The 24007-nt window shown below is 39.8% G+C and overlaps 1 protein-coding gene across 4 annotated transcripts; it reads right to left on the bottom strand.

The window, feature by feature from the left end:
• Positions 1-3417: 3417 nt before the first annotated feature.
• LHX8 (LIM homeobox 8) lies at positions 3418-22807 on the bottom strand. Of its 4 annotated transcripts, none has more exons than XM_075936257.2 (11): positions 22724-22803; positions 22121-22270; positions 21767-22030; positions 20165-20239; positions 19924-20085; positions 14737-14858; positions 12693-12913; positions 12111-12214; positions 6374-6469; positions 5255-5438; positions 3418-3802 (listed from the first exon to the last, which is right to left on the bottom strand). In XM_075936257.2, exons 3-11 carry the CDS (start codon positions 21845-21847, stop codon positions 3726-3728), a joined length of 1122 nt encoding a protein of 373 aa, XP_075792372.1. In that variant the 5' UTR covers positions 21848-22030; positions 22121-22270; positions 22724-22803; the 3' UTR covers positions 3418-3725. The 4 variants fall into 4 exon arrangements, with proteins under 4 accessions (XP_075792372.1, XP_075792373.1, XP_089636590.1 ...); XM_075936260.2 differs by lacking the exon at positions 3418-3802 and adding an exon at positions 8555-8613 and having other exon boundaries at positions 5302-5438; positions 22724-22807; XM_075936258.2 differs by lacking the exon at positions 20165-20239 and having other exon boundaries at positions 22724-22801.
• Between the last annotated feature and the right edge of the window lie 1200 nt (positions 22808-24007).

The following is a 24007-nucleotide window of genomic DNA, read 5'->3' as shown; positions in this document are numbered from 1 at the left end:
ACTATACAGAAACAGGAGTAAGGCCTATGTGTTAATTATTGGTGTAGAGGATTGACAAAAACAGCCTAAGTACTTGTGCAAAAGAATTAAAAGCCTGAACCTTTGAAGCAGCATAACTCCTTTTAACATTAAAAACTGGTATGTTGGTTACTATAGCCTTATGGCTCCTAGTTTTATATCATGCACAGCTTTGATAGATAAGATAGTGGTTTAAGGTGGGTCAAAGACAAGATGATAGAGAGAAATTAGGCAAAGGAAGGGTAGAAGTGTCTCTAAGATGTTTCAATTTTGAAAGTTTTCAAGAGACAAGCATGTGGGCTTTGTGTATGTATGGGTACTTTTTACACATAAGTAGAATATACACAGCCAAGCCACAGTTTTGCTAGCACTTTAAGTTCCTCAATCGCACAATTGCATATATTCAGTTGACCAAAGTTACAGATGGACTGTAGTTTAATCCATCTAATGTGTAGTAACAGTAAAATGTGGATATGCCTTAAGTGTGCAAATGCAATTTAATTTTTTAAATGCTGCTAACTTATGATCAAGTAACACTCTTTCAGACAGTCTCAAGACTAGGGGACATTTCAGATTGATAGCAAAGCTCAGGCTGGCTCTTGTCTGCAATTTGGAATGCAGAGTAGTTGCAATAGAAAACTAATACAGTGTTCACCTCATTCACTGATTATTTCTGCTGTAGTAATAGAGCTCCCTGACACTTCCGCAAGGGTTCTAGTTTACTGCATTTTGCTAACTGCACCAGCCCTGGTCTCTCATAATGGGGAGTGGAGGTGATGGTTGTGGTTAAAGGGCTGAAATGTTATGACTGGTAAAGTAGAAACAACATAGGAATAAATTTTAATTGGTCTTAAAACATCGTCCACCTCTGAAATCCTCTTGGTGTTCCTATTGCACTGAAGAAGCCCCAAAATGAGAGCGACTCCAGAAGTCATAATGCAGCCCAGGCTCTAGTTTCTGTAATATCTCAATTGAAGCAGGAAGCATAACAGGAGCTCAGAGAAAAAAGCTTAAGAAAAAGCGTTTTCTAATGTGGCCCTGTTGAGCACACATTGGTGTTTCTCCTCGCTCCACCTCAAAAGCTACACTACCAGCATGAGTTTGAATAGGGTGTTACACATGTCATTATGCAGCTAACCAAATGGCCACAGTTTACCTTTTTGTTAAGTTGTTGTGCAAAGTTGCCAGAGTGCTGCCTTCTGTTGAAGTTTCTTGGGTTACTATTTTGCCATCCTGCTGTCCTCCACTGTTGTGTGCTTGGGCTGCAGTCTCTTCCCATGGAAAAGTTTGATGAGTATTATTGTCCTTCCAATAGCAGGGGGAGATTTTTCGAGAATGAGGAGAGTAGAGCAGTAAGAACATCTGAACGCTACTGACTGCAAAGCACAGGCATCCTTTCAGAGAAGCAAGCACTTCATGGTCCAGCCCAGAGTGAGAGCTTGAACTGTGAGGAGAGCTCTCCTCCATTTCTCTCTTTTTACACCTCTCAGCAATTTCACCAGACAAAAGATGGTGAAACAAACTTAATGGCAGAATAGGCTGCAGAATTTGCATGCTCAAGGGAAGGCCTGCGGGAGGTAGTGGCTGCAAAGCCTGAAGACTTGCTAAAACTGCTAACATCCACTCCATTGTTTATCTAGCCTCACATATAGACAATTACACCAACAATAGCAGCAGTAGGCAGTACTTTTTTGTGATGGTACTGCCCGGTACATAGTACTGGCACCTCCAGATGCAGTACCGTCAGCTCCAGTCAGAGCTCAACAACTTTTCCCTTGGAGTACTGACACCTTTTTTTTTCCTTTTAACACAAAACAAAGCACTAGCAGTAGCATATATGAATTCCTCCTGCTTATAGCCCTTTGACTTAGCTGTGAGCTTCAGTGAGCTAGTGACCACTGAAGTATACACCAGGAGCTGCTTCAGCAATATTCTCCCCCTAAACCATATTATAGAGCCTATGCTGTTTCTCATTTACAGTGGAGTCCGGATTAACCGACACCCGGTAATCCAACACTCCACTTTATCCAATCCTGAAGCACCCTGTCACTCTCTAGGAGAAGCTGCTGCCGGGACACTTCCAGGCAGGAGCAGCAGCAGCAGCTTCTCCCAGAAAGCAAGGGTACAGCTGATGTTGCTCCTGCCTGGAAGCGTCCTGGCAGGAGCAGCAGTAGCTGCTCCTAGAGAGCAACGGAACAGCTGATGCTGCTTTGTGGGGACTTTGTCCCTGGCAGGAGCGGCATCAGCTGTTCCATTGCTCTCTACGGTAGAGTCTGTATCATCCGGCATATTCGGTAATCCGACCATGTGTCATTCCCGTTTAGGTTGGATGATAGGGACTCTACTGTATTTCACACATGGGTTATGAGAAGTTTATGAACCAGTCTTCATACCCTACCCAAAAAATAGGGTTGCCAGGTGTCCAGCATTGACCTGGACAGTCTGGTATTTTCACCTCTTGTCCAGTAAAAAAAATTCAGAAAATACTGGACACCTAAAATGTCCGGTATTTTCTGATTTTTTTTCCCCAGCCAGGAGGTGAAAATACCAGACTGTCCAGGTCTACACCAGACACCTGGCAACCCTACACACACACACAGCAACTGGGCCTAGTCCCCTCAACCCTCGCTTACCTGGTTTTGCAGGGTGCTGTCTGGCCTGGAGCAGGGAGACAAGATGGCTGCCGGCGGAACCCAGCCTTTGCTTAGCTCTCAAGGTCCTTTTTTTGTTTTTGCTCAACAACTTTGGTCTCCCCTTTCCCTCCCCACTCCCCCCCCCCCCCCCCCGCCCGCCCCCAATAGAATTTTTTTCCTGGTGTTTGTGGGAGGAGGAGGGTGTTCGGTATTTTTGGTTAAACCATCTGGAAACCCTACCAAAAAGGTTTGCCTAGAATTTTTCTCCTCCACACATAATATACTGGGTTGTATTGTATTCTGCAATACAAAAATGCAGTTTCATTTTGTAGAGTATATTTGAAATATTTCAAAACAATTTAAGGTTATCAAAGGATTTTTACATTATTTAATATTGCTGCATAATCCTGGGGAAGGCTGAAGTTTCCTGCATTATTTAGGTCTAATGTGCCTAGGTGTACAAAGGGCCTGGTCTTAAAAATGAAGATTAAAACTATGCTGCCCATTACAATTACTCATAGTTCAACCATAAACACAATAACGTGTTTGTTTAGCATGCTGCAACAGAGGGTTTATTCAGCTCATTTTGAAAATATTTGCAAATGAAATTTATTTTGCCAACTCACAGACATAAGCTTTAAAGTATAGGCTGTATATAAACTCAAATACAGGTAATACTTTTTATAACAATAACTTACAGATACAAACTAATGATAAACTACAATTTCACAAAGAATTGTAAACATTTTGCACAATTTCAGTCCTTTCTTTTAGGCAAAGTGCTCTTGATGACAAATAAATTAACAAATACATAACTAGAGTAGACTACTTCCAGACAATACAAAAAAGGTGTTTAATAAGTCTTGTAAACAACATATAGTTATTTATGCAGAATCCATAAAAGTGTCTTGCAGGCCAACTATACTTACATACTTGGGCAGCAAAATGGTCTTGAAAATGCTTTGGGTGTTAAATAAAAAATTAACATTAATATCTTTTCAACGATATTTTAATACACAATAAATGACTCTTAAGAGTACATCCTTAATAGCTTTTATCCCTGAAAGAAAGGAATTAGGTGTGACTTATTGGCAGTTGTGTCATGGAATGGGGTAGCAAGGGCTGCAGTCCAAGAGCTGTAGGTGAATGAGCTACAAAAATAAAAAAGATTAATTGGTCAACTGCATTGAAAGCAGACAACATTGCAAGCTAGTAAAAAACCCTATATAAGGATGGCTGGGACACAAGTGATCTGTACTAATTTCACCAGCTTTGTCAAGAGCTCTTCTCTAGCTCACTGGTTCTCAATCTTTCCAAAATACTGTACCCTTTCATGAGCCTGATGTGTCTCCCATACATACACCAGGTTTCATCTTCCTTAAAAGCTACTTATTTAGAAAAAAATCAGACAAAAATTCGAAAGTGTCACAGCGCGCCTTTAACTGAAGATGTGCTAACTCTCTCATTTCTACCATAGTTATAATTTTATTTACCTTTCAGTATGATATTTGAACCTATTTCACTTACAAGCATTGTCTGAAGCCAAACCTTTGCTGCCTGGGGCTGAACATGTAACGTAGATTTGCAGGGCCAGGACAGTTACCCTGGTGTCACCTGAGAATGCTAACCCTGCACTTGCAACCCCCTAAACCCATCCCATGGTCTCTCCATGGGCTGCAACCCCTCACCTTGAAAACACTTATCTGGTGAGTACCGATTAGTACTCCCAAGGGTGCATGTATCATTGGTGAGAGCCACTGCTCTAGTGCAGTTACAGGATCCTAGCCAGTAAATGGCATTACAGTTGTTTCCAGCTTCTTCATTCTGGGTCACAAGCTGTTAATGTCATTTCCATCCATGCCCTATTCATGCATTTTATCCTGCAGCTCAGGAAGAAAGCAGACTGACCCTATCTGTGCACAAATGCAGCCAATATCAGGAAATTTGGTTACATTACAATTGTTCCCTAACTTAACTATAAACATGGTTCAAATATGTGTTGACTTGGGTGTGGTGTTGAAACAGCTGAAATCCAAACTACACTACAAACTGGAACTAGATTTTAGGATGGCTTACAGGCATCTGTGTAGTAGTCAGATTCTTCTGCATGTGGAGAGAGCCTTAGTCTGCAATGAAGTTGCCAAGTGTGCCACTAATTTCTAGTACTCTCTCCAAGTCTTCAAATACAAACCCCAAACTAAACTGAAAATAGGATGTCTAAAAATCCTGATTTGGAAAATAAAATGTTTAAAGCAAACACTTTTAAATTTAATATCAACTACAAATGAGCAATAATTCTATTGTAAAATAAACAGCAAAAAAAATCAAGAGGGTTTAATCAAGAGGGCATCACCAGCATTATGTAGAAAGTACCCAGTGCTGATCTTTATATCCAAATCTCAGCTATGCTAATACAACAAAAGCAACTGCTATAGCACTAGGTAACAGGTGTTAAAAGATGTTAGAGTCCTGGAAGTGAGAATTGATAGACAGATTTCTTTAGTATATAGTATATTATTATTTGTTACCTGATCAATCTTCTTGCTTCAGCTAAAGAAAGCATTGGCATTTTGTAGTTAGATCTGAAGAGTTACTGTACCTACCATCCATGTAACTATGTAGAGCAGTTAACATTGTCCCATCTTGGGGTACATATGCTGAGTATGCCATTTCTTCTAACATTGGTGGAGACAGCCGAGAGGGCTGAACTGCTGTGACAGGAGCAGTGGATGAATGATTAGGACTAACATGTTTCTTATGGCGTGCTCTACAGTTTTGAAACCACACCTGAAAAGGAAGAAAATGTCAATCATGTTGGTTGATTGGATTTAATTTTGACAGTTGATTTAATAAAAATCCTTAAGTTTATAAAAAAATGGTCTGGTAGCACTTTATAGACTAACACAACATGTAGATGTTAGTTTTTTAGTTTTTTAGATCAGATGTTTAGAACATTCTAAAAAACTCCGGTCATCTGAAGTGGGCTGTGCCCACGAAAGCTCATGATACCATCTACATGTTTTGTTAGTCTATAAAGTGCTACTAGACCACTTTTTTTTCCTATACAGACTAACTCTGCTACCCCTGAAGTTCTTTAAGTTTGTAGTTCAGCTGAAGCTGAATTCAGCATCAAGACCACAGAGCACATGGAACCGTGACTAGATCACCATTACATTGCTGACAAGAACGCTAAAATATCCTTAATAGGCCAGGTTGGGTTTTTAAAGAGTAATTTAGCCTTTTTTTTAAAAAAAGTTGTAACCCTTTGGCTGCCTTCTATAACCTCTGCCTATTCTTATAGAAATAGTGTGTGAGGTTTTGGCTCAGGACCCATTTCTAGGTAGATATGATGTCCTTTAAATCTTAGTTCATGTTAGAGCTGCTGCAATACAGTGCACAGAGTAAATGCAATTAAATCTTGCTGAAAAATTAAATCAGTAAGTTCCATTTTTGTCTAGTAAATGTTGTTTCAACAATGTTTTCATTGAAGAGAATTTTAATAAGACTCATTTAGGTATCTACATAATGTAATCTCCCAAAGTACGTAATGAAAAAAATGTATATTATCTAAAAATATGGATCTAAACAATCTCTTTGAAGGTTTTGATCTGAAATTATGTTTAAAATGACCAGGTTAGATTTCTTTCCAACTGAGAAATTAGCAATTTTTCTTCTTCCAGTATTAACTCAGACTTAGTGTTTGTGAAATAGAATACAATCACCTGTATCACACGCCTGCTCAAGCCGGTTCTTTCTGCCAATTTTTGGAGTGTTTGTGCATCTGGATTGTTGTCTTGAGCAAACTGTGCTTGCATAACCTGAAAAGGTAAGAGATTGGTTTTTTTTTTAAATGTTAAGTGTTGTAAGTGCTGGCAAAGCAGTTATTTATTACAGGTTTCTCTCAAGTTTATGGTCATATCCCATATCAATATAAGGGAATAAAATACCAAAGCATGTTGTCCCAGTTTATCTTTGTAAAATCAATATCTTCAGAGATAGCCCTTTGAGTAATAAAATGGCCACTTAGAATTTGGCCACTTAGAATTGGCAGACACGTTGTTCTTTGTTCTGGTTAGCACTAGTCAGTAGGGGAAAGTAGTACAGTTATGACTGTACTAGAGGTGGATTTTGGCAAAGAATTCACTGAAGAGTAATTTAAGTATTGTTGCTAGATAGACTGCCTAAACTGTAGGCCATTTAATACATAATATGGACACAGAATGAACTTTCAATGACTGACAGGTTCAAAAAGACCAATCAGTCAATATAGGTCATGTATTCTAAAGAGGATCCCTACTTAATCCTTTTGCTGCTTCCCTGAAATCTGTATATAATTTAGAAGTGCTGTGTTTGCCCCAAGTTTACCTTTAATCCATCTCAGAATGGCAAACAGGCTGCATATAACAGACCTCCTCTTGGCTCTCTCACTAACAACATCAGACATAGTTCAGCACGGGGTTATGGTGGTAAGGTGCAATATTTTGACAACTGAAAACCTGATTACTTGTCAGGTTTAAAAATAATGAAAGGCATCTTTGGTAAAAGATGATGTCACATTAACTTGTGTCTTGATTAAGTTCTAATTTTCCATAAGTTCCTTGTATAGCTTCAACTGGAAAAAAAATGTTCACTTCCTGTCCTAAACTGGCATTATTGAACAATTTCTGTATTTTGCCTTTGGAGAATGACTTCATGTGGGTAGCTGGCAAACTACATATGCTCAAACTATACAGTTTGTGAAGTACTTGGGAGTGTCTTCATTTGAAAGGTACTGTTATAAAGGACCACGTGAGAATAGAGAGAGCATTTTCCTTATCTAACAAAAAAACTGTATGGCCCTTTGCTGGTGGTTCTGTAGCCATGTTAAGGAAAATCTAAATTCGCTTACTTTTGGACTGTGGTGACTGATGATGCATTTGCCATGTATGTGTTTGCAAACTTTTTCATACTCTGGACCAAACATGGGATGGGTTTCCTAGACCACTTCCTCACATTTCAAGTTTCATAGACTAACCTCTTCTATTGATAACACTGCAGAATTCCAGGGGCAACTACAGCAATTGCTTCCAATGAGAATCATGGTACAAAAGAAGCCCACGAGGGATTTATCTTTTTTGGAGGTGGGTTAATTGTGCTCCCCCATTTTGATATTAATTTACTATCCCCTTTCCTGGGTTTGGTTGGCTGGAAACAGTGAGAAGAGTTCACACGCTGTTACGATCCTGCTCTCCATGGATGACAATTTGTAAAATGGTGTAAATGGGTGTGGTACTGCTAGATGACATTTTGTTTCCTATGTGGAAGGGACAGTTGCAAGTTAGATACAATGTAAACTAGAGGCTACTCTTCTTAGCTGTCCAGTTCACATAAGCAGCTCGTCGACATCTTGTGGAAGCGAATCCAAAGCAGAAATGGTTTAATCAAGATTTAGGACAGCCTTAGAAACAGAATCACCTCTTCACTAATACATAGCCCTCACGAATACCATCTTGACTTTATTCTCCAGTCAAACTCTTTAGATATAGATAACAATCCACTCCATTTGAGCCACATCAGCATTTAGATTTGTCAATGAGTTCGAGTATGGACAACAAGACTGCCCAGGGACTTTATCGATAAAGTGCTTTGTTTTATACATTATCTTTTAAATTGGTTGTGGAGCTAAATGATTTTTTCCATTGGATATTACCATGTATTAGTCAATTTTCAGATTCCCTATAACAATTCATCTATCCCTCTAGGGTTTCATAAAGTGAAACTATAAACCTGAATCTATTCCATAATTTGTCTTCCCCCATTTACAGAGCTAATATTTTACATCAGTATCTAATCTTCTAGTTTGTCTTAAATAGAAGCCCATTCTATCACTCAGTTTTATATGGAAAAAAATGATAGTTTCTTACTTGTTAATTGGGTTCTCCATGTCCCAATATGCCAGCCCATATTGTGGGTATAAGTCCTCCTACCAGCAGATGGAAAGAGGAAAAAAGTAAAGCTCTTGTGAAGTCAAAGTTTGTAAAGTGCTTTGAATAACAGAGCACTACATAAGAGTCAATTACTAAGTTATAAAGGCAGTTAAGCTGGATGAACCTCTTCAGACTTCCTGAGCATCAAAAAAAAAAAAAAAAAAAAAATCTATTCTGTTCATATTAAAGCTCCATAAAAAAGTTAAAGGGGGAAATTAGTCCCACTGTCACCAACACAAGAGTGACAGGGTGAGATGCCTAGGCTGATCAAGAATACTACCTCTGAATGTTCTGCCTATTGAGTGTGAATTTGAAAAGCACCTTCTAGTTCTCAAACAGGTGTGTGGTGGGTACCAGAGAAGAACAGATGGATGGATTACAACATGTATAAGCCTCAACTTCCATAAATGCATCTCAAGAAGCTTCGCACATCAGGTCTCTTTAAAGACACAAAAAGCTACGTGATACACATCCACATAGTCACTTTACATATTTCTCCAAGAGAAACATTCTCCATTCCCTCAACCTCCACTTGTCAAATTATTCTGAGTAGGAGCCAAGGCTATCTATACCTGCCAGCATATGCTGCTTCAATGCAGTTTTAAAAATCAAAGGTAGTGATTATTAGAAGCTGTTCTTGGTGCATTCATGAAGGATCTGACTTTCTAATTTAGAGTTTTCTTTCAATTTAAATAGAAAAAAAGCCTTCATATACGTGATATAAAGAAAATACTGCATGTGTTATTTCATGGCTCCAGAGAAAAGCTTTCTGACCCACAAGGAAAAACAAAGAAGAGCCACAATTTGAGCCCTAGATCAAAATATTGTAACTAAGAAAGAGATGCCAATTTGAAAATAAGTAACTCCAGAAATCAAGGACAGTGTTAAATTTAGAAAATGTAATCTTCTAAAAGGCTCTGCCTAGCAAGGTTAAGTATAAAAGTATGCTCAAATTGAACTGGACAGCAAAAATAATTCATTCCTAAATCTAATGGGCCCAGAAACCTGAAGAACATTCTTCTCAATCATCCTGAGAAACTAGGATACCGTCCGTTTAACCCGAGAGGGGGCTTAAATGTTTCATTTGCGGCAATTCCAGAGGAGCACTGATTAGCACAATTTCTGTTCCCTTGGTGGGTTCTGGCTCCAGCTCAGCTTTGGATTTCAGAATCACAGAACTATGGATAGCAGCAAGGGAAAGGAAATTTCTCTTTGCCTAGAACAAGAGTCCTCAAGTACAAGATACTTCTTTGTGCCCTCCTCCCCTGAATTGCTGATATACACATATTGCACTTCTGTTTAAAGTATCTTCGCCTATTCCTTCCCTTTGATTTGCAGCAGAAATGGCAAACTGGGTTTCCGACAGTGAACTAAGAGACCAATCTCCACCTAGAGCCAGTAGCCACATTACTACGTTATGGCTGAAGTGCTTCGTGCACATTACTTCCACCCTGTTGGGCCACTATAGAGACAACTCTTAATGAATACTCTTTTTATATCTGCTAAGGAAGGACGATAGGCTGACCAGACATTGCTCAGATTGAGGCAGCAGAGAAGTCAAATTTAAGAGTGGCTGCATGTAAAAGCTTGCAGAGTACACTCTAGCGGGCTATTTCTTTAGAGAGTCCAACACCAATAAGAACACACTAGACCATAAAAATAAAGCATTGGTTAAGGAACTAAATAGTATCTTCAGTTTTATAGCTTGAGTCTGCAAAAGAAATATTTTGCTGACTTGAGTACCAGGCATGACTAAGACACAAATTCCTGAGATTGAAAAAAAGTCTCAATCATTTGCCTCAATTTGTCACCCAGACAAGACTGAATCCTACTCTCTTGCCAGACACACACATATGCTGCTGATTCTACCTGCAGCAATCCATCCTTCAGGTCAGGGAGGACAGAATGTTCCTCCTCCCAGAGAGCCACAATAAGGACTACTATTGTGTCTTGGTGATTCTGGTATTCACTACAGAGGACAGGGCCCTACACGGTCAGTGCCAACCAGAGTGAAAAATGGAAAACTGTGTTACACCATTAAATGGGGATGTGCACAAATATGAAATGGGACACAAAAAGAGATGCCACCTTCATAATCTGCAGGAGCTGGAATCTGTATCTATTCCTTCTGTTGCCCCTTTAATGATGGGGCTGACACTGGTCATAGATTTTATCTTGAGAAGGCTAAAAATCAGATTCTTCCTCCAAGGTCAAATGATCTGAATTATTCCATGACTGAAAAACTATTTCTTTTCATGGGGGATAGTGCCCAGTGAGCAACTTCACATCAGAGACAAGGTCCAAGGCTGCAAATCTTACTAGGTCATAGCCAAGGGAGTTGACAATGTAAGAGGAAGCCCTAGTGACATAGGAGATTCAGCCAGCCAGACCCCTTTAGCGCAGACTTGACCTCACAAGAGTTTTGATTCATCACTCCCACAACACACAGTCTCCCATGTGTTCATCATAAGCAGTATATCCACTGACTGAGCTGGTATAGAGGGATGTTGGAAAGCGTTTCATACCATATAGTATGTCCAAACCAAAGGAGCAAATTGTGGTAGTAATAGTCTCATGCTGCTTAATTTTCAAATACACTCCTTCAGAGTTTAGCTTTGTCTGTACCCCACCATCTCTATGAAAAAAATGTTTTTGCCCTGAAACAAGTAGAGGTGAGTACTGAAACAAAGATCCGAGAAAATAAGCCAACATCTCACCCTTAAATATAGAGGAGAATGTGCTTTAATAGAGTCGAAATCTGAATGTTTTGGAACAGAGGAGGAGGAGGAGAAGGAAGGAATCATCATTTAACAGTCTTCATTAATACTTGTTTGATAGGTCATTCACATATTTACGATCTTCATAGTTAAGCATAACACAGAGAGATTAGTCCTTCCTCCATGAAAGACAAATTCCAAAAGAAAGTAGTTCAGTTATTCCACCTCTCTCACCATATAAAATAAGGGTTAATTTTACTGGAGCCAACCTGTGAGTTCCTATTTACTATGTTCACATCAGAGTACTTTCCAGTTTTGAGGACACAGTCATGATGGTGATTAAAAAGCTGATTGGGGTGGAATAATGAAATCAAACTTCACCACACTGGTATCCTGAGAAATCATATGAAGTACATTTCCCTTTGTATTTTTTTTTTATAATACATAGCTCTGAAGATATTTTTTCTTTCATTATTCATAGGGATGTCTGTTTGATTAAATGGATTTCATCAAGCAGTCCTAATAGATCAACATTTTGGCTTCCACTTTGCAGAATTCCTAACTGCCCTGAGGGAAAGAAAAAGCTAGCAGAGTAACTATTTCATATTAAACTACTAAAGCTAACAAATTATTCCAGAAACATGTTTTGTCTTAATCATTTGTTAAATAAATAGTTTAGAACACCAGAAAATAGATCATATATAACATACATACGACTAAAATCTTCATGCAATTCTAAACTGTCAGTTTTCAGTGCTCACAATGCTGCTTCTAACCTGGAGTTGATCCGCTGTGAAGCTGGTCCGAGCTCTTTTTGCTGGTTTTGGATGATTGACATCTTGTTCTGTAAGTAATGCTCCTTCCACACTAATCCCATTCCCTGATATGGAAAAGAAAATCTATATATTGATGATTCAGAGTAATATTAGTCATGAGTCTCACTATTCTGAAATAGATTTTTAATGTTTATTGGCTGGGTATTATGGAATAGTACATTGGGCCCTGATTTATTCAATATTACTTTGGTATTAATTTGGAGTCATTTCACTGATATCCAGATTTCACTGAAATAAGGGAGAGCAAGATTTGGTCAAGCATTACGTTTGCAAAGTTGCAGACCAACTGGATAAGCTAGACATGTTTTACTTTTCAGAAATATAGAAAGGGAGTTGAACATATGAGAGTAAGTGTAAACATATTGTGTAGTTTGAACATTACTTGAGTTAAATACATGTGCCTCTTGCTTAATAAAGCTAGATACATTTTTTATATAAAGGGTGATGAAATAAAAGCAGCAAATCTAGTTAAAGCTAAATGACAGTCAAACTAGGAATTTAATAACAAAAGCACCATATTACCATTTTCAACTTCTCTTTTTAGATTGTCCAACATGCAATCATAATGTACTCTACAAAGGACTTTCTCTTCAACCAAAGCAAACTCCTCTCCAGTGGAAAGCTGCCTTTTGCAGGAAAAGCAGGCAAAACATGCTAGGTGATACACATTTCCCTTGGCCCTTCGGACCCAGTCAGTAGAATGGATGTGCCTACCACAACGAGAACAACGGGTTCCATACCGCCTGCAACAAAGAAAAGAAAACAAAAGACTGTCAAAAGAAGCTAGTCATCTAAAACATGACTATCAAGCTAGCAATATTAGTGACAATTTGATGGGGAAACAGTCCATGAGATTCATGGTAAGTGCACTCACAATCAGCATTGTTTAGATGACTGTAGAATTTGTGTTTTTCTGGAGAAATTTTTAAAAAGTTTCTATCGGGTTGTTGTTAAAATAGGGCTACAGCCCTATTACAAGTTTGACACTTTCCTTAAGGCAGAGGGCAAAATGTAATTCACAGTCAACTATTATTCAGTTCTAGGACCTCCCAGTTATTCAAACATATTTCATATTGCCTAAATTATTTGGGTTGACTTAATTCTATTATAGTTCTTCAAATTCTAACTGAAATTTAAAATAGAAAATATATCTATAGGGGAAAAATTAAATTCCAGGGAATAACTAGAGGGAAAGTACAGCATCTAGTTTTGTTATCTTTAGAAGAACTTCAAGTATCAAACATATCTAGATTACAGAGATAATATATTTTCCCATCAGAATCTGACTATTTTAAAGAGGAAGATGACTACAATATATCTATTATAAACATGGATCCTTATTTTTTAGAATCATGTGACATCTCTTCCAAAATGAATGCTTAAACTTCAGCTCCAAGAAATCTAAACTAGTCTAGTTTATCAAAAGGACTAAGCACTCATCAGTATATTTTGAATTACTATTCAGTTTAAATTAATCTTTCAATATTAAAGCTGTCATCAGATGAATGTTTACTTCATGGTTGAATATTCCCTACCTGCTTTTGACTTGAGGTGAAATCTTAGCTGCACTGAAGTCAATGGCAAAGCGCCCGTTGACTAAAAAAGGTATCAGAACTTCACTCCAGATCTTGTCAAGTGCAAATTCCTCTCAATTCCCTTTGAAGCCAGTACAAGTTTTCCCTATCTCACAGGACCATACCTTAATCTGGCAGTGAATGACACACTTGCAAAATCACCTGCTTGCAATAATTACAATGTGCTGATTTACAACATGCTGCTTACAAGTTGCATGGAGATTTTTTTAAATTATATTTTACTGTTTAGTAAGACTTTTCTGTAGCGCCCTACGGGTCATTGCTTGTGTTATAAGGAATTATATCCACTTTTGTTTGGACTAGAACATCACAGTTCTACTTTGTAGTATTGATCCAGCACTATTGAAAGAAAGTATTAATCTGACGATTTTACAGTCTATATTGTAGCAGGGGCCTTTGCTTCTATTGTGGATTTAATTGCCTCATGGGCCTCAACAGTAATAGAGAGGTAGCTGTGTTAGTCTGATCTTGCTAAAACAAAAGGAAAAACTATGTAGCACTTTAAAGACTAACAAGATGGTTTAATAGGTGATGAGCTTTCGTGGGCCAGACCCACTTCCTCAGATCATATTCTGGAAGAGAATTAGCATGACCATAGATACCAAAGGAATACAATGAAAAAAGTGAACACATTATTAAACTGACAAATCAGATTTATTACAGAAGGTGGAGTGAGGGAGAGGGAGGGAGGGAATAGCCTCAATGAGGGATATTTTGCATAAATGCTGTAGTTATATACAACATGGCACATTATATAAATGTAATTAATATATTACAAACTATTATGATGTATTTATTTAAACTGCTCAAGGTCTCCCCAATACCTTCTAAAGAAAATTGAGACACTGGGACATAGTGACTACTGAAAATTGTGAAGATGAAAGACAACCTAAATACCAGTCTGAGTGTATGTCTAGGTGTTACTCACTTGTCACCTCAAAAAAAATGAACTGACGAGTTTTATGTTATACCTGAAATAATCAAGCTTGCAGAAGATATCTTTATCTTTGATGTAGCAACTAGTATGTCTTCCTAGAGACGTTCTGCAAACACTGCATGAGAGACAGCGTACATGCCAGCAGAGATCATTTACCTATGAAAGGGAGAAGACAACAGTCTGGTAGTATTTTTAATTCATGTCAATAGCAAGGCAAAAGTCCATATTTTGCCATATGCATCACAGATTATCAGAATATACCATACACAAAAGGGTTTTTTTAAGGCAACACAGTAGGATTTTATAAATTACTGTTCCAAATTTCATCCAAGTGTAGTTCTTAATTGACTTAAAGTTAGAAATCCTCAGTACAAGCGTCTGTGGTTTTGTGTTTAAGGCAGGATAATGGGAAGTAGGGGATCTGGGTTCTGTTCTTGGCGCCAACACTGACTTCTTGCGCCTAGTTCTGCTCTCACACTTTATTGAGTAATAAAGCAGAATTTGGCCTCAAGTGACTGTGGAAGTCATCTGACCTCTGTTTCCCTATCTGCAAAAAGATCTGCTTAACAGAAAGCGCTAAATTCAATTGATATGAAAAGAGCTTTGAGATTTAAGTACCTGGAATGTTGCCACAAATTACGTCTTAACTTTGTTTTACCAATTGTGTCTACACTCTTATAATTAGTTATGGGCTGCAACTGTCAAAGCAATTTAGGTCTTAAATCCCCCAGCTTTGAAATATCAACCATTGTTTCAGATGCAAAAATCTATAATGCTGTTTCACTTAGGTCTGGTCTACACCTAAAACTTAGGTTGACGTACTCAGTAAAAAGTTTCATGTGCTGTGTGATGTGGTTAAGTTGACCTTTCTCCTACCCTATCCCTCACCTGCCCCACAGCTGAGTTGACTGAAGAATTCTACAGTGATAGAATAACCCCTTTTGTTGCTGTAGCAAGCATACACACTATAGTGCTGCTGCAGCACCTGTGTGTAGACATAACCCACTATTCACTTTCTCTGATTAAGGGTATCAGCAGTTCTCAAAAGTTGTGCAATTTTAAAAATCAATAGTCTATGTAGTGTTTTCTCCATAAGAGCTGTCCATCTATAATATCAGTACTGTCCATTTCAATTATTTGATAAAATGCAGAACAGTTTTTTTTTTTTTAATATTGGTCTAATTTTTCCTGGCAAATATTAAATGAATCTGGCCAGGAACCAAATACTGAATATGATCAAGTAAAAACATTATGGATCATCCAACATTTTAATGAAAGTGGAAACCAAGCCAACTAGTTCAGAAATAACGAGTAGTCATGTAGCACCTTAGAGACCAATATATATAACATGAACTGTTGTGGGCAAAACCTACTTCTGCAGATGAACTGGAAGCTGGATATGAAGAAGTAGGTTTTGCCTATGAAAGCTCATGATACTATGAATATTTTGTTAGTCCCTAAGGTGCTACGGGACTACTCGTTTTTAAAGTTACAGACTAACATGTTTACTCCTGAGACTTTTTGAACATTTCTGAACTAATCTTAGATACCTTATACCATGAGATCTTCAAAATCTGTGTACTGCATGCAGGAGAACAGCAGATTTAATATCAGTGGTATTGTGTCTTTAGTCAAATATCAGAATAATGCCATAGGAGCCATAGTTTACTTATAACAATAACTTTCAAAATATATGTATGCATATGAAGGCTGTTTTGAGGAGAAATAAACTTCTGCCTTAGTATATTAAAATTTAATGTTGCCTGAATATTGTCTCCCTCAATATAATCATGTTGGCAGCAGTCGTTATTAAAACAGAGACAAAACAAATGGACAGATCAGCACATCACAGTGTACTGCTGATCTATACCTCTGAATATCCTTGTCAATGGTAAGAAACTGCCTTGTTGATAATAGTTGTCAGCAATTGATCCTCACAAGTCATGTTGAAAATGGCTATATTGCTAGTGGAGGCGGGACAAAAGCATTTGGACTGAACCAAATCTCAGTAGCTCTAGTCTAGGAAGAGAGGCTGTGGTATCATAATTTTCTAAGTATTTCCCACTATTGCCAAGAGTGTTTTTTGCATCACTAGTGTTAGCAAACCCTAGTGTCGATGAGCTTCTGGTGTTAAAGCCCCGTCAAATGAAATGGCTCAGAACCATTTTAATTGGAATGATGCTTAAAATGCCAGCAATGGCCCATTTATTATAGGGTCCTTAATGCTGCTAGCATCCTCCTGTAGAAAAAAGGCATGACACACACTTTATACTGGGGACATTTAATATTGTTCCATCTACACTCTTATTTAATCACATACTGAACATTGGCTTAAGTGACCCAGTGGTGACAATCACCATCAACCATGTCTCAAATTCTTAGTGTAGCTAGGAATAGAAAGAGTCAGATATCTGAGTAGCATGAGCACAAGATATTTATATTATTTAAACCATCTCTTGCTTAAGTGGTACAGACTTCATACTTGCATCTGTATTCCAGCTTATACCTAAATTACAAATTCTGTAGTTTTCAGGGAGGAAAAACTGATCAGTGTTTAAGTGATTTATGCAGACCATGATAAATAGTCACTTGGATTCAGAGTTAGTAAACATGGATTCTAATCCCAATCCCACCATACTCTAGTCATTTGAGAACACTGACTATTACCAAGAAAGTCTCAAGAAGAAGGGAGATCTCCTAGAAGGAAAGGCAACGTTAAAATCTTTTCCAGCTACTTTCCTGTCTATCTAACCCATCCTTGAATACTAAAATAGCGTAAATATACGTCTCTTACCTTTACCCCTCCAATCCTCAAGACAATATTTGAATCGAAAAGGAAAACAGAAAAGTATGGAGAAAGGGAAGTAATTGAAAATGCCTTTAGTACTGCTACCTGTTCTGACAGTATAGTAAGAGTGTTAGGTAAGTCATTTATTTATGAAGCCAAGTGATTAAGTGACTTTAAAAATAATCAGAGGCAAAGTGTCTAGCCTCATGATGGTGGGAAAAAGCTGGAAAGCCTGATCGGAATGCACCCAGAAGCTGCTACCCCAGCAAAGGCTCTAATCCAGACAGTAAATGAAAAACTAATAACTTTATTTTAAAAAACTTGTGTTTTTTCATATTAGCATCTGGATTTTTTTAATGTCTGACACTTGATTTTTCAACACTTGAGATTGCACTGGAGCAATATTACCAATGTAGCACCTTCTCTCACTGCAAAAGCTAGTAAGCCATCCACATCAGGGATAACTTATTTCTATAGCTGGCGAACTGTTCTGAAGACCAAAGTGTGTGAAATGTCTCATTAGCTACTTACAATGCAACTGTCATTACACAGAACAGGAAAAAAGAAACTGTCCATTGCCTGAGCAACTTACCAGTTTATTTTTAAATAAAGTGTTTCCTGAGGCAACAATTCCCAAAATGCTTACTTCTAAAACTCTCTCAAACTAGCATCAGCTGTTTGCCTTTCAACTAAAGCCCCCACTTCCTGTGAACACTTACTCATGTGCTTGAATTTACACATGGGAGTAGTCCCATTGGCCGCAATGAAACTGCTCTCTCATGTAATGGTAAAGAGCATGTACATCAGCAAGATCAGGGACAAAGATAGGAAAATAAAGCATCTGCCAGTATTTTTGGAAGTGGATGAAGAAGAACTGTATAGACTGTAGCAAGGATGAGACAAATTTCATTATGGAGAATTAAGTCATCCACAATGCAGACAGACTATACAGAACTTCTATATCTGTGCAGTTCCTCGATCCAATTCACTCCGGCTTCAGGGCCCACTGTGAGCAGCTAACACATTTTTAAGACTTTTCAAACCTGTTTATACTGTGTACTCCCACACTTTTAATAAATACTTTTACTAAACACCCTTTGTTCTAGACAAAGCCTAAGTTGTGGGCAGAGATCACTGATAGTGTGCTATTTTAGTTTATGAACATGCAGGTTAAACTATGAAGTTCAGACCATTGGTTTTCTCTTGAACAAATGATATTCAAACTCAGGTTAGGTCTGGTGATTTGTACCACATTTCCCACGTCATTCATCACTACACAGCACACAAATATTAAATAAGAGACTACTGTACTTTACATAACCCAGTGGCACTATTAAGGAACAAAACTGTGAATTAAGCATTCTGGCTTATGGAGAGACTGTTCTTTGCTAGATACTGTAAGTTCTCAATACCAAAATAATATAAATCTCTAACTGCTACTGATTATTCAGACTGAAATAAAAGAGTACAATTAATATTTTTCCGGATAGTTTTTAAGAAAGTAACCAAACTGGTCACAGAATTTCTAATATTAGCAGCCATATGCTTGTGATGTATTAGTTTCTATAGAATTTCAGAACTTGATCTGAATTCAACAATGCCAGTTGCTCATTCAATGAAATTGTGCTCATTTAAAATATACTACAAAAAGATATTTCTTCCTAAAGAATTAACGTTTCTTTTTTTGTAGGACAGAAAGGGTAACTCAGGGATGTAAATGGGAGTTTTACCAGTAACCTTCAGTGGGGCTAACATTTCACCTGACCCAGGTATTGTTTTGCAAAAAGGTTTTAGAAAGATGCAGTCTGAAATGGCCAACAAATGAAATTATGAAAAAAGGAACAGAATGGGTTTTAACTTGGTGGTGGCAGTAAAAACAGACACACACTATTTCAAATGTAACTGTAGACAGCTAGTAAAAATATTGTTTTCCAGAGGGGGACACTTGAAGGTGAAACAAAGATTCTGGTTGTTTTCGGGTGTATCTTATGAGAAACAAAAGTGCTGAACTGGTTGAAGTTATTTTACTAGAAGTAAAAAAGTCGAGTCTCTTCCGAGCCAAATGCCAAGCTTGACTTCAAATGGAAAAGGCCGGATCCTTGCCGCTAAGGACCCCTATAGATCTGCATCCCAGAGCGGGAGGGAACGAAGCAACCCCCAAGACCCGTTTGCAGGCAAGGCGGGGCGCTCTCCCCAGTTCCAGCTCCTCAACCCTGGGACCGGGCCTGAAGCGCGGGCAGCCCGCGGCCAACGAAGAACCCCCTGATCCGAGCCCGCCACTCTGAGGCCAGGGACCCGGTGGTTTGGACACAACCCGGGTCTCTCTCCCTGGCGGCCAGCCAGGCCCCCGGGCCAGCGCTGCGCGCGGCAGCCGGCGCTAATGAGCTGACGGGACGGGATTCAAGAGGGCAGCGCCGGGCCGCGCGCACTCACCTTGAGTAGGTACTTGTCCACGATCTCCAGGCCGCAGCTGCTGCACAGGCACTTGCTGGGGGCGCAGCCGGGGGCCGAGGCCATGGACCGGGGCGAGGAGGAGGGGGACAGCGGCGCAGAGGAAGGGCAGGAGTCCTCGTCCCCTGCCGCCTCGGGGCTCACCTGGGGGGAGAAGAGCGAGGGGCCTGTTAGCGCGCTGGGACCGTTCCTCACCCCCCACTGCCCCGAGCACCCCACTTACCAGGTCCCCTTCCCCGGCGCCTTGCCGCCGCCTGCCCCCCGCTCTCCCGCACTCCTCGGCCATGAGCCCCGGGAACTGCAGGGCAAACGGGAGAGCTGAGTGCGCCGCAAGCCCCCACCCCCGCCTCCTCCCCAGGCTGGGGGCTGATGAGGCCACCTGGAGCCGGAGGCGATGCCTGGGGGCTTCTATGGGGGGCGGTGGCAGCTCCGGCCTGACCCCACCGCGAGTGCGCCCCCGGTGCCCTAGGAGCGCGCCTGACCCCCGGGCTGGGGGCAGAAGGTTAATACCCTCCCCCCTTCTCCTCCTCCAGCCGGCCTTGAGGAGGGAGGGGGGCTCGTTACTCTAATAACTGCAATTAAAAGGGCAAGGCTGCGCCGTGCCGAGCGGCCCCCGCGCTGGAGAACCCCAAAGGGAAAGAGCTTTAATGGGACACTTGAAGGCTAATTACCGCAGCCTGGTGTTTGTTCCAGTGACGCTTTGAATGAAAACGCTTCGGAGTCAAGGCAGCCAGCGGCTCCTTGGTAAACTTGCTGCAATTAGAGCCGCGAGCGCCTTACACTCGTTGCTTTAAGGTGTAAATTGCCACTTACACGCTCAATAAGAGACAACAGTTGAGCTCCAGAGGATTATTTTTAAGCGGCGCAGAAAGCAAGTCGAATAATGGAAAATATCCAGCTGAATTTAATTTGGTGCCATTAAAAAAAATCGCACCTTTGTTCAATCGCGGGTCAACATTTTTTTAAAGCAATCCAAGCGCGAGTGCTGTTCCGCACACGCTCCCAGCTCTACGTACGCCTTGCTTTTCGGATAGCGAGTGTAGCTGTTTTTGTCTACACACCCCACAACCACTTCCTAGTTTTCAAAGCTTCCTGAAGTTATACGAAAGCCAGCGCAGGAGAAAAATCTATTGTTGGTTCCTTAAAAGGAAAAGTACAAAACAGGCTTTGTATATGAACCTAGTACACATCTACAGCGCATCTGATGCAATAGTGCTTAAATTCCCCAAGGATTAATATTCATTGCGCGTGATATTTTCCACTCAAAGCTATTTGTACAGAACCACTCTGGATTTTTTTTTTTTAATTTTGATTGCCCTAAAAATACGGGATTCGCTTTACTTGGTCAGAAAATAACCGCGCGCTCCTGAATACTTTAAATATTCCTATGCAAATTAACATAGCCACAACATAGCCTCTCTCTCATCGGTGAAAGGTCTCTATTTTCTAGGTACACATTTACCAAGCTAGGTTTATTTTCATATTAGCATCTTTAGTGAGTTCAATTCGGAGCTCTACTTGTATCAGTTTACGGCTTTAAAGTTAAAATTATCGGGCTGATTGGACTGTCCCTTTATTCAGATTAATTTAAAGGCCTTAGTGTGTCTCAAAGCTAAACAATTTCCTCCCTCCTCCCCGAGGCCTCTTCCTTTCCGGCGGGACGCTTTAGCTATCAAAACATGCTTCGCGAATTATAATCCACTGCCAGGTCTAACACTCGAAAAATTATGGAGCTCATAGTTTGGAAATATGCGCCTGCATCCCTGAGAAACCGCCAATTGGCGCTCCCTGCAGCGCTTCTGGGTTTTGCCTAGGATCCGCTCACCTTCTCCGTGGAAATACCAAGCGCAGGGATGTCCTTGTCTTCCAGTTTACACACAAACATCTGATCGCTCTTCCAATACATGGCACTGCTGGGACCTGTTATCACATACCAACTCCAGAAAGGGCAGCGCTTCCAACGATAGATAAAACACAAAAGCACCTTTAAAGGGTGGGGTGGGGGAAAAAAAGCTCCAAGGCCCGTCTGTTGCCCCTACTTGCAAGGGTGTTCTTAAGATCCTGTTCCCAACTTCACTGATGTGAGGCCCTTCAGAAAAAAAAGTTTTGTTTTCAAGTGGGTGGAACCTTGCAAAGAAAAAAAAAAACCCGCAGCCTTTTGCTGGCTTTCTAGCCTCACCTCCTTGTGTAAAACCCGCCTTCTGTACATGTTGAGATCTTTATCGTTACAAGCAAACTTGCTCCAGTTTTTTGCTCTTAAAAGAACAGGCACCGCTAACCCTTCTAAAGAGCTTTGTCTTCATCGTTTGCCATAGCTTCTCCCCCAAACCTAAACAAAGATTCAGGTTACATTTCTTTCTGTGTAGTTAAAGACGACAAACATTAGGGAAAGCAAGAGTATGTGTGAAATGTATGTTTTATCTATTCTACTGAAATCCGAAGCCCGAGTGTGTTTGTTTCGCCCAGAGAAACGCTGCAGATTCTAAAACCACCTAGCTCGTTTTTGTTCTTACCCAAATCTCCCAAGTTCCTCTGAATAAAACCTTTTCCATTAAGATAAAAAAGGAACATCTGAGCAACCTAAAGCTCAAGCTGTAGCTTTGAAATTAAACATAAAAGAATAAAATATGTTGCTAATTAGCGTCCGTATCTTTTATCGCCAACTGGACAGAGACTGTCATGAGTTGGCTGTCCACTGGCTTGAAAAATTAGAGAGAATACCAACAAGGAAATAATTCTGTGTAGGTTGTTTGTGCATTTTTCTTATGATTCTAGAACCAACCCATTCCCCGTAGAATTTCACCAAACAAAACAGCACCGCTGCGTTCCGAACCCTTTCATTAGAATAAAGCAACAACTTCTGCAACTTCCAGGTGAAGAGGTAAATACTGTGTCAGCTTCTGCGTAGGTATTTAACTAAATCATATCCATGTGGCTTTAATTAAAGTTCTATTTATTTTTCCATTCCACTCTCCCCCTTTTTGCTTTAGATCTGTCTAAAGGTAAAAGTATAGATGCAAGGCATTTTTGTCAGCGCTGTGGTAAAACAGGCGGCAAGTGGTTTGGTTTAGCTGTTTAAACGCTTGGAAATAATGCAAGTTTCTCTGATAATAGGGTGACTCTTGTTTTCAAGAGATCCTGCGAAGAGATAAACCTCGTAAACATTTAATGCACAACTGAAGCTTTCTAAAAATATTATCCAGAGGACAGACCGATATTACGAAATCTTAAATACTTGAATAACTTTCACACCGGTAGATAGTTTCCACTGAGTTCAGAAAATCACTGTCTACTGTTTCACGGGCAAAGGGGTGTTTGCATAGATTGGGCCCTAGGATATTTCTTCTTGGGGGGGAAAAATCGACCCTAAAAGCGAGTGCACCGTAGTTAGAAAGAGTTTAGCTTTCAATCTAATCCTAATATCCTTGCTGGCTATTGGCACAGTAAACTCGGAAAGGCAGCAGTATTTGTTCTTATTATGACTAGGTTTATGACAGTGAGGATGATAGAACGCCAAGCCACCCGAAATGTCTTAACTCAAAGAAGTGGAAGACGGGGGGCTAGGGTTTCACACAGCTGTATTTTTAAACGTTTCGCCTGATGCCCTGTCCAGACAATCATCCTGAAGTGTCGTTAGCAGATTCACTGCAATTTCGGATGGAGAAGGAAGAAACTTCTGCTGGCAAAATAAAATCGAGCGGGGAGCACAAACCCTATTGAAGCACTCCGGGAAAGGTTGGTTTTTCATTTCCCTAACTTGCGACATATGGAATTAAAGAAGGGGGATTTCACATCGTGTTTCCCGTCAATTACAATAAGCAATTATTTTAATTTCACAATATATCAATGTTTAGATTTGTGTTTACTAATTTTGAAGGGTACAATTCATTCTGGGGGATTTCCAAAATACCAACTCCCTTTGGAAAATGCCTCCCAGTTTGGGACAAGAGGTTGGGTTAATCGTTTATGTACACAGTGTAAAACAGACATCGGTGTTATATGTGACCTTTGCTTTTCAGATGACTTGTGGGCATCTTTGCCATCGGAATGGTGTTGTGAGCTCACT

The sequence above is a fragment of the Pelodiscus sinensis genome, chromosome 9 (genome assembly GCF_052426305.1).
Source record: "Pelodiscus sinensis isolate ZL-2025 chromosome 9, ASM5242630v1, whole genome shotgun sequence".
NCBI classification, from domain to species: Eukaryota; Metazoa; Chordata; order Testudines; family Trionychidae; genus Pelodiscus; species Pelodiscus sinensis.
This window is presented reverse-complemented; position numbering and strand designations above follow the sequence as displayed.

Coding starts and splice junctions, on each gene's coding strand:
- LHX8 (XM_075936257.2), bottom strand. CDS start 21,847: ATGTATTGGAAGAGCGATCAGATGTTTGTGTGTAAACTGGAAGACAAG. Junction 6,470..12,110: donor TCACAGCGGATCAACTCCAG/GTTAGAAGCAGC, acceptor TTACCTTTTCAG/GTTATGCAAGCACAGTTTGC. Junction 5,439..6,373: donor TGAGCAGGCGTGTGATACAG/GTGATTGTATTC, acceptor CTTCCTTTTCAG/GTGTGGTTTCAAAACTGTAG.